The sequence below is a fragment of the Perissodus microlepis genome, chromosome 4 (assembly GCF_051167445.1).
Source record: "Perissodus microlepis isolate ML-2025 ecotype Zambia chromosome 4, ASM5116744v1, whole genome shotgun sequence".
NCBI lineage: Eukaryota > Metazoa > Chordata > Actinopteri > Cichliformes > Cichlidae > Perissodus > Perissodus microlepis.
In genome coordinates, this window is record NC_140464.1 from 2,683,474 (window position 1) to 2,693,284 (window position 9,811).

Sequence of the window (9,811 nt, forward strand, 5' to 3'; positions counted from 1 at the left end):
AACTCTGTTCTCCATGTGATGTATGTTTAGACTTAGTTTTCCGGTGTTCAGTGTTAGGCCTACGGTTCCTTTTTCATGTCCCATGGTTCATGTCTCTGTCTCAGTGTCATCTCTACGTTTCTGTGTTATGCTTCCTGTTTTACTTTGACAGTCTGTGTCCCACGTCGTTATGTGTAATTAGTCCCAGCTGTGTTTCCCTCCTGTTTCTCACTCCGTCGTTACTGCCTGTGTATTTAAGCCCAGTGTTTTCTGGATGTAGCAGGGGTGGACAACTCCAGGCCTCGAGGGCCGGTGTCGCTGCAGGCTTTAGATGTGTCCTTGAACCAACACAGCTGATTTAAATGGCTAAATTAGCTCCTGAAGTTCTCCAGAGGCCTGGTAACGAACTAATCATGTGATTCAGGTGTGTTGACCCAAGGTGAGATCTAAAACCTGCAGGACACCGGCCCTCGGGGCCTGAAGTTGCCCAGTGGGAGAAACATTTCGTCACTCATCCAAGTGACTTCTTCAGTCTCAGCTGACTGCAGCTTATAAAAAGCTGGGGAATGAATGACCAACAATCAATGGTCTTTAATCAGTGTTTGTTGATCAATGGTCATGAAAATTTGCATGTTAATGAAAAAAATGACCTCACAACCCATTGTTGGCCAGTGCTGCTGGTTTCAATTTAGGGTCAAAACTGTTTATATGATTACAAATACAGTACAATTACAGCATTTACTTAACTAAACAGTCTAAATACTTCTTTTCAGTTCTGTAGTACAAAACATTAGCTAAACTCTTCTGCAGTACCACCTTTATACCATCTGTGTGCCACTGAGTGCTTTGAGTTCTCCAGTACTATAGAAAAACACCATATCAGAACAGAGATACTTATGAGCCTGAAGACCGTGAAGTCAGTGTTATCAGTGACACTGTGTTGTCTGGTTAATTTTTTAAGCCCCTGGTGATAAAATATGCCGATGTCACAAGCTGCATATTATTTAAACTGTATGGAGTGTAAAGCTGAGGATTGAAATGCAGACACAGGAGGCAGCAGGGTTTAATAAGACAATCTTTAATAAGCTGATGGCACAAGTCTACAAAGGAAAACGTAAAAGTTTTTACGAAACCAAATCCACAAGTGCATGGAGAGAAAACATACAAGATATCATCACAGATGTTAAAACAAAAAGTGTGAGGGGAAGATGGCACTAATTTATACATACAAGGGTGATTAGGGTAACTAGACGCAGGCGACAGGAGGGGTAGTAAAAATGAAGACAAATAACAAATGCAGCGGTTAGACATGTACCCACATGTAGCAACGTCATCCCGAGCACTTAGGTCTTCAAGTCAGAGGCTACTGGTGGTCCCACGTACTAGGTTTAAAACACGTGGGGATCGGGCTTTTCAGGCACTGGCACCTAGGCTGTGGAACTCTCTGCCGTTGTCTTTACGCTGTCTAGACTCTACTGACTCCTTTAAAAAGCAGCTGAAGACATTTTTATACAAACGGGCTTTTAATTAATTTTAACTTGTATGTCTGATCTTATTGTAAAGCACTTTGTGATTTTTATCTGTGAAATGTGCTATATAAATAAATTTTACTTACTTACTTACTAACGTTAGACTGAGACTGGGGAAGGAAACTAAAAGAACTCAATGCATGGAAATAACTGACAGAAAAGCTCTAAAAACTCTCATAATACAACAATGGGACTATGACAGTGTGATTAAAAGTAAGTACAAGTAAGTGATAAGAATAATCTAGAACAATATGAATCTGTGTTGAGTATTTAATATATAATTAAAAACAGGTGATGTCAGCACATATTTGTTTTCTAAACACTTAAAGTAATGTTAGTGATATTGACACACAGTTTGATTAATAGCCATTATTTCATACAGCAGAATGGGGGTTTTCCTGTGGGTGAGCATTATAACTACAGCTCACGAATGGCGACCTCTACGCCCCCGTTAATTCTCAGCTCTGTGCTTTCCCAGTCAAAAACATTTCCTCTTGCTACTCTCTTCCCTGCAAACATGCCTTGTATCGCGCTATCTGCCAGAACAACATCCCACATGTTCACATCACAGATCTCACCAACAAAACTCTGCTGCTCATTAAAAGAACCCAGGAAAGAATCCGGATCTTGTCCCAGGATAACCCTGCCTCCTGCCCTGACAGTGAGACCCTTCCTGAAGATTTTGGATAAGCTCCTCTTTCCGTCCAGGAAGAGGGCAGCTAAACCTGAAGTGGAATCCCAGGTGACACACAGGTGGGTCTGCAGGGCTCCGAGCTCAGGGACTTTAAATGAAACACCACCTCCAGCCATGTTAAAGGACAGTCTGCACACACAACATCCATACGTCCTTTAGTCATAAAAGTCTTAGCACACAGGCAGATTCATGAAAAATCATAATTTTACTACATTTGAATCAAAAACAATTTTACACCAGGACCAATAAGATCAAATTTGATTGATATTGTTTTTGTAAAGCTCACAGTGTAGATGTTGTTGACTTTGAGATGTCCTACCTTCCATCCAGTGCACGCCACACATTCAGCTCATCGTAGCTTTCAGTCCGGTATGCAAAGAGGATGATCTCTCGCTGGCCGCTGAGCTCCGTGGCCACTCGCATGCACAGAGTGAACGCAGTCAGGTTCATCGGCCTTTGAGGGATCATCTCAACATAACTGGTGTTCGTCGCAGTGGAGAATACCAGGGTCTTAATGGGAACACTCCCTGAGAGGCAAACAGAGTTTTCTTTTGTGTTGATGAAATTGTAAACTAATTAATGTAATTAAATTGTATGAACTAATTCGTATTTTTATTCTCTTCGTAATGTTAAGCACTTTGGTCAGAACTTACTGTTCTTAGAGCACTTTATAAATAAAGTTGGTTTGGCCTGTAACCTTTGAAAGGTTCAAAACACTCAGCTGCAACAAACTGCATGTGTTTAACTTTCCCACGAGAGCTCAGAGTCGCCTCTTTATGTCCATTGTTTATGTACATAAATGTGTTTGTTTTTGTTAGTTCTGTGTTTTAACTGACATCACACAAATTTAATGAGCTCTTAAAAATGAACATTTTTGACATCTGAGCCACTGAGAGGATAAATGACAGATAAAAGGATTTAATCAAGACAAGAAAACATATAAAGAAAAATAGAAAATGAGATAAACAATAAAAAGTAAATAATGACATAATTAAAAACTTGCACAGAGATGGACAAAAGAACAGAGAAACAGTTACCAGCCAATGCCATGGAGACGGCGATGAGGAAAAGGCCAATCAGAGGTCTCATTTTGTCTCCACAAACCTGCAGAAAATGACTCACATGTCAACATGATTTTAATTTATACACAGAATATCAGTGGGAGTTTTTTGAAAGTTTTGTAAAGTTACAAAGTAAAATGAAGCTGTATACGTACTGTGATGCTCCAAAGGTCCTAATGCAGACAGTCAGCTGGGCAGTTTTATAACCTGAGTACCAGAAATCCTCCCCGTTTCAGAGTCCTGCGATGCAAATAACAGGCTGTCATTGATTGGCTGGTTTTCATTGGTTTTGGTAGAAGAAGAAGAAGATGCTAAAATTACACGAAGTCTTAACAAATACAAACACTTCTGTGGATTATTTATTGAGTTTTTTAGCATCACATTATGAGTCACTGATGATTTTGCTTTTCTTTCTTGTACATATTAAATTTGGATTTGATCAGTGTTTGTCTTGGATTATGAATGATTTTACATAACATCTTAGATTAATGTGGTAACTGTTATTTGCATCATACCTTTACCTATGGGTGTTTCGTTTCTTAAGCATTTATTTCAAATGACAGAAAGGCATTTTGTGTAAATTAAGATGATTTCTAACCTTAAGACCTGAGAGACTTATTTTCATCAGCACACCTCAAAAATGTTTGAAAGCCATTTGTTGTAGTGAAACAATGTTTGTTTTCTATGTTTTCTGAAGAAAAGACACCGCTGCTGTTTGAATTGTTTCCGTTTTGGTGTTTGTTTGTTTTGTAATTCAAATGATCTCATTTAAATTGTTTCTGTAAATAGTTTCTCATTTGACTTTTTCAAATGAGCAGCAGCATCTCTTTGACAGAAACAATGGTCTGGTTGAAAGGCGTCTGTGTTAGAGAAGTAATCAGACCATTGTTTCTGTTTTGGAGACGCTGCTGCTCATTTGAATTTTTCCAGATGTATTTTTGGATAATTTCACTGAAATGATTGGCATTTAGTTCCATTGCATTATATTATCATATATAGGGCCTTGAAATTTTTACAGTTATTTCATTTTATCTCACATCAACATTTTTGAGAACATTTTCTGATCAATAATCTACAATTATCCTAAAAAAATTACTGTCCAAAATTTGGGCACATATATTGATGATACTGTGAAAGTATACGTTAAATATACCAACTACTTTAAACAGAGTACTGGCTAATATGAAAAGAAAAATTGTGGCAAAAAGTTTCATATATTTCATAAAAAACTTCACATTGCAAAACACAACTAATGACGTTGCTTCAGGTCAAAGGTCATTATAATTCACACAGTATGCCCTTACACCCATAGGTAAAGGCATGATTTGCAAATAACAGTTAACAAAACCAAAAGTTAGCACAAACTATACACTGACCTGGAAGAGTCTGATAAAAGTTTAAAATATACTAAGAGGAATTACAATGCAAGAATGTAGGTTTTTATGTAGCTCTGTTTCGTCTATCCGGTCGTTAAGTGATGACGTGACGAATCCTACTTCCGGGCCTAAAGTAGTCTGCGTTTAATATGGCTTTTGTGTTGTTAACATGTTTAATGTTTTGTATTTTCTTCTATTTAATCTCAAAAAGCTCCTAAAACAGTCAGTGATCACTGTTGACCTCCCTCGGCTTTTATTACCGCTAATCATTTATTTAAGCTCAGTTTTTAAAACCTTAGGATGTAACTACAGCCCAGCCCATGCAGCAGTATATGAATGACTAACCTCGTATTGTGGATGGATTATCTCAGTTGTTCTCCTGGCTGAAGTTTGGTCCTTTTACAGCATCCTGCCATGCGATTACATTTGTTCCCGACCACCGAGAACACTCACGTTAACTTTTATCGAGCGGAAAAAAAGTTAGCTTGTTTATATTATGCTAACATAGCTGTGTCGCTAGCGGTCACGTAGCACATCATTATATACCAGCTAGCCAAACTTCAGTAACCCTACAAACGTCACTGCTGTTTAGTTTTCTGTCTTCATTTATGTTGGAAGTGATAACAGAGCTGTACGTTTTAATTTGTTTCCAAAACCCCGCAGTCAGGACATGCTATATTGTATTTAGATAGAAGCTAGCGAGCTAACTTCCTGCTAACTTCTAACTCCGTTAAATGTCATAAATTCCGTTTTCATGGATGCCTGGATGTTAAACTCAATTGTTACACCTGGTAGAGCAGAACGCTGATCATTTTATTAAAGATGAAAGACTTTAGACAGTTTTTCAACTCTCAGTAATGCCATAGTGATCATTTGATATATGGACCTGCAGCGGAGTTTAGGCCCTTGACACGGCTAGTGACGTCAGACTTAACGACCGGATAGGTTTTGGGTTTTCTTACTTCATGTGATATCTTTCATATCTTGTATGTTGTGCTCTTCATACAAAAATAAGAACCTTAAAGGATTCTCTCATTGATTTTTTTAACCAGTTTTTGCTGTTCGTGGGTTCCACCAGCAGCAGCAGTTCAGTTCCCAGGCATTCCTGGAAGGAGTATGTAATTGAAGAAGAGTTTTCCGATGCGAGCTATTCCAGCAGTTGTCTGGTTTTAGTTAACGAGTAGTGTTTGTGTTGTTGGGCTAACACGACATAGAGAGCCTTTTCACAAGCTATGTGTTAGCAAGTGTTAGGCTAGCACTAGCTTGTTAGCTGAAGTGCCTAGCAAAGCTCAACTAACGTCACAACGAGGTGACTCTCATTGTGACTAGCTTGGCTTTAAGCCCGGTGTAGTCTCAACCCGTTCCAGTAACCATGGCTACAGCTCCCGCCACAGGCAAACAGTCAGAACCGAAGAGCAAAGAGACTGCATCTGTACCTGTTTTAAATAAACACAGGAAAACATTCACAACACTGAGTGAATAAAGTGCTCTGTTGCTCAGTTCATTGAATGTTGTTAAAATAAACCTGTCATACATACTTTTGCATCATCATTTATCCTTCAAACAGAAAATATCTCAGGTTTGCTTATCCGAATCAACAGAGCAGGTGATCAGAGACTCCATTGTTGTCCATAAATCAATTCATAAAGCTTGACTTCAAAATGAACCTGGGGAAATATCTTGAGCTTTGATGGGTTCTGTCTTGTTCGTAAACATCCTCAGTAGTTTCCTCTCACCTGAGGGTGACCGTTTGGGTTTTCTTCCAGCCTTGGCAAACTGTTGACACTTCTGAATAACTTAAATAACATATACAGCTGATTGAAGTGAGGATTTTGGAATCTGCAGTCATTTGGAAATGCTCCGAGAGAAACCAGCTGTAGTCAATCGTAACCACTAATGCGTTAATACGTCCTGTTGAATTAAAAGACATTGTAGAATCTTCAGCACTTCTTATTTAAATATTTGAGAGAATATATGAATGAAATGACACAGTGTAATATAGCATGAGTTGTTGTTGATGAGTTTTTTTTTTATTATGTTCAGTTACATTAAACTCTAGAACAGAAAGATGGCGTGCTTCCTTTGTCACATGACTGTCAGAAGGTCCGGCATTTCTGAAATCAAAATGATTTATCAGGCATAGAGAAGGATGGAGCAGATATTTTTACTAGGTCGCAAAACACATTAATCTGAAGTTATGTCAGTATTACTGATGCACATTTTGATCAATAAAGTATCAGATTTCATAAAACCCTATGGGTGGCATTATAACTACAGCTCACGAGTGGCGATCTCTACGTCTCCGTTAATTATCAGGTCTGTGCTTTCCCAGTCAAAAACATTTCCTCTTGGTTTTCTCTCCCCTGCAAACATGCCTTGTATCACGCTATCTGGCAGAACAATGTCCCACATATTCACATCACAGATCTCACCAACAAAATTCTGATGTTTATCAAAATCACCCAGATAAAAATCCAGATCTTGTCCCAGGATAACCCTGCCTCCTGGGCTCTGTGGCCACCCGCATGCACAGAGTAATGCACCAAATGTAATGGTGTGTCCTGTTACATTTGGTGTAAAAGCATCACAACATTTCAGGAAAGGAACATTTTACCAGCAGCAAAATATGGTGGTGGTAGTGTGATGGTCTGGGGTTATTTTGCAAAACACAAATGTTCATCTTAAGAAAAACTAAATGAAGACTTTGGAGTGGCATAGTCCTGACCTGAATCCGATTGTGACGCTGTGACATGACCTTAAAAAAGGTAGTTCATGCTCAAAACCCCTTCAACGTGGCTGAATAACAACAATCCTACAAAGATTAGTGGGCCAAAATTCCTCCACAGCACTGTGAAAGACTCATTGCCAGTTATCGCAAATGCTTGATTGCAGTGTCGCTGCTAAGGGTGGCCCAACCAGTTATTAGGTTTAGGGGACAATCACTTTTTGGTGGTGATTATGTCTCCTCCCCCCGTCTTCATCATTAATGATCTAATCCAGTCTTTACTTGGGTGTGACTTAGCCAATTAACCAATACCAATCTGCTACATGTCAGCTGGTTTATCTATGAAGATGTGATTGGTTATTTTGAATTTTTTTCTGTTTCCTGTCTTTTAGTTAAGCAAACTTCTACAATATTTTACTATGACCCTGATGAAGGCCACAAGCCGAAACGTGTTAGTCAGTCAATAAAGTTGTTCCTCTTCCCTTAAGTGTTGCTAGAGTTCCTGCATTGTGGAGAATCACTTTTTCACACAGGACCATGCAGGTTTGTATACCCCCCAAAATATATGAAATTATGAAGGGAGCAAACACTTTTTCACAGCACTGAAAAACAGTGCTTGACAATTTATTACATCATAAGAAGAAAACAAAAAAGACAACAAACAAATCTAAATCTAAAGTATTGGAACATTCGTAATTTCAGTGTTTTAAACATGAAACCTTTTTACTGCTAGGCTTCTTGAGTAAAATTGTGAACTAAGTGAAGACTAATTGTATCAAATAATGTACAATATGCATCAGAGTTGAGTAATATATTAATTCACCACAGACAATTTCAGCAGATATTTTTATTTGGCCTCAAAAAGCAGTAATCTGAAGTCATGTCAGTGATACTGATGCACATTTTGATCAATAAAGTATCTTTATTTCGTACAGCAGAATGGGGTTATTCCTGTGGGTAAACATTATAGCTACAGCTCACGAGTGGCGACCTCTACGCCCCCGTTAATTCTCAGCTCTGTTCTTTCCCAGTCAAAAACATTTCCTCTTGGTTCTCTCTTCCCTGCAAACATGCCTTGGATCACACTATCTGCCAGAACAGTGTCCCACATATTCACATCACAGATCTCACCAACAAAACTCTGGTTGGTTTCAAAATCACCCAGGAAAGAATCTGGATCTTGTCCCAGGATAACCCTGCCTCCTGGGCTGACAGTGTAACCCTTCCTGAAGATTTTGGATAAGCTCCTCTTGCCGTCCAGGAAGAGGGCAGCTAAACCTGAAGTGGAATCCCAGGTGACACACAGGTGGGTCTGCAGGGCTCTGAGCTCAGGGACTTTAAATGAAACACCCTCTGCTCTAGTAGGACATCTACTGGATGTAAAAATATTAGTTGGCATGAATTTGAAGAGTGTGGCCTTTTGCACACAGCCTGTAAATGTCAACAACAAAAGGAGTGTGTAAAACATCTATATTGTAGTGATGCAGTATACTGTGTATATTTATACTGGCAGTATGGAAAATGATTATTTGGAAATGCTTAAAATGGAAATGATCATTTACTGTGAGGTGAGGTGTGGTTGGGGTGTGGACAGTAGTTGTGCTTTTGTAACGTTGAGGTATGAACAGCCACACACTGAGGCTTTGAGCCTCAGTGTGTGGCTGTTCACATTTTATTCTGTAAAAACTAAATTTTCACTGCTTTTATGACCTTTTAGTGGGGAGAACATAGCTAGGATTTAATGATTTAACAAATCTTTTAAATCCTTTATCCTCCACAATGCTAAATGGCTGGGAGTCCTCAATCACCATGCTAACCAGGTCTTCATCTATTTGAGATTGTTCTGAGGAAAGACAATAAAGACAAAGCACAAATATAAATATCACACACGTAACTTATAACAGTTGTATAATATTGTTATATCATTTAGTAACATTACTGCATGCTATATTATCATGGCATTTGATGGCTCACCTGGTCTTGCTCCACAATCGGTGTTCCCCTTATTCTCATGCAAAGCTCTGTAGTGCCTAAGCATGGATGAGGTGTTGTTGTTATATCCCAGCTCCCTGGCACATAGCAAACACTTCACCTTGTACAAAAGTAAAGAAAGCTTAACATAAATTGTATTGCACCATCAGTATTATGAAAATACATCTTCTGTAGAGATTTACATACCTTGTTGGGAGGAATAAGATCAAAATGTTCCCACACAGGGGAGGACATCCTCCTCTTCTTAGCCGGCTCCATTCTCTCCTGACTTTCTCTCCTCACTCTCCTAAACCTCCAAACTGTCTCCAAACTCTCACTAACCGCAACTCTCCATCAAACACCCACATTTTTGAATGAAGTCTGAGGGGTTTATATCTGTCATAGCTCGCGGCAAAGTTCGAACCGCTTCATGAACCAGTCACGTGGTACAGCCGGGCAGCGAGGCTTCGGACGTC

The 9,811-nt window shown here is 39.1% G+C and overlaps 1 protein-coding gene, 1 long non-coding RNA gene and 1 pseudogene across 2 annotated transcripts; all 3 read right to left on the bottom strand.

The window, feature by feature from the left end:
- Positions 1 to 1,925: 1,925 nt before the first annotated feature.
- Positions 1,926 to 3,291, bottom strand: LOC146388016 (C-reactive protein-like). Its single transcript, XM_084924752.1, has 3 exons — positions 3,240 to 3,291; positions 2,522 to 2,729; positions 1,926 to 2,331 (listed from the first exon to the last, which is right to left on the bottom strand). Exons 1-3 carry the CDS (start codon positions 3,289 to 3,291, stop codon positions 1,926 to 1,928), a joined length of 666 nt encoding a protein of 221 aa, XP_084780878.1.
- Positions 3,292 to 8,205: 4,914 nt separating this feature from the next.
- LOC146388017 (C-reactive protein pseudogene) lies at positions 8,206 to 8,977 on the bottom strand (annotated as a pseudogene).
- An 88-nt stretch (positions 8,978 to 9,065) lies between these two features.
- On the bottom strand, positions 9,066 to 9,770 carry LOC146388018 (uncharacterized). Its single transcript, XR_014800018.1, has 3 exons — positions 9,543 to 9,770; positions 9,339 to 9,456; positions 9,066 to 9,207 (listed from the first exon to the last, which is right to left on the bottom strand). It is a non-coding gene; the product is annotated as an uncharacterized LOC146388018 (long non-coding RNA).
- Between the last annotated feature and the right edge of the window lie 41 nt (positions 9,771 to 9,811).

Coding starts and splice junctions, on each gene's coding strand:
- LOC146388016 (XM_084924752.1), bottom strand. CDS start 3,291: ATGAGACCTCTGATTGGCCTTTTCCTCATCGCCGTCTCCATGGCATTG. Junction 2,730..3,239: donor CGTCTCCATGGCATTGGCTG/GTAACTGTTTCT, acceptor TTTGCCTCTCAG/GGAGTGTTCCCATTAAGACC. Junction 2,332..2,521: donor TGGCGTGCACTGGATGGAAG/GTAGGACATCTC, acceptor TTGTGTGTGCAG/ACTGTCCTTTAACATGGCTG.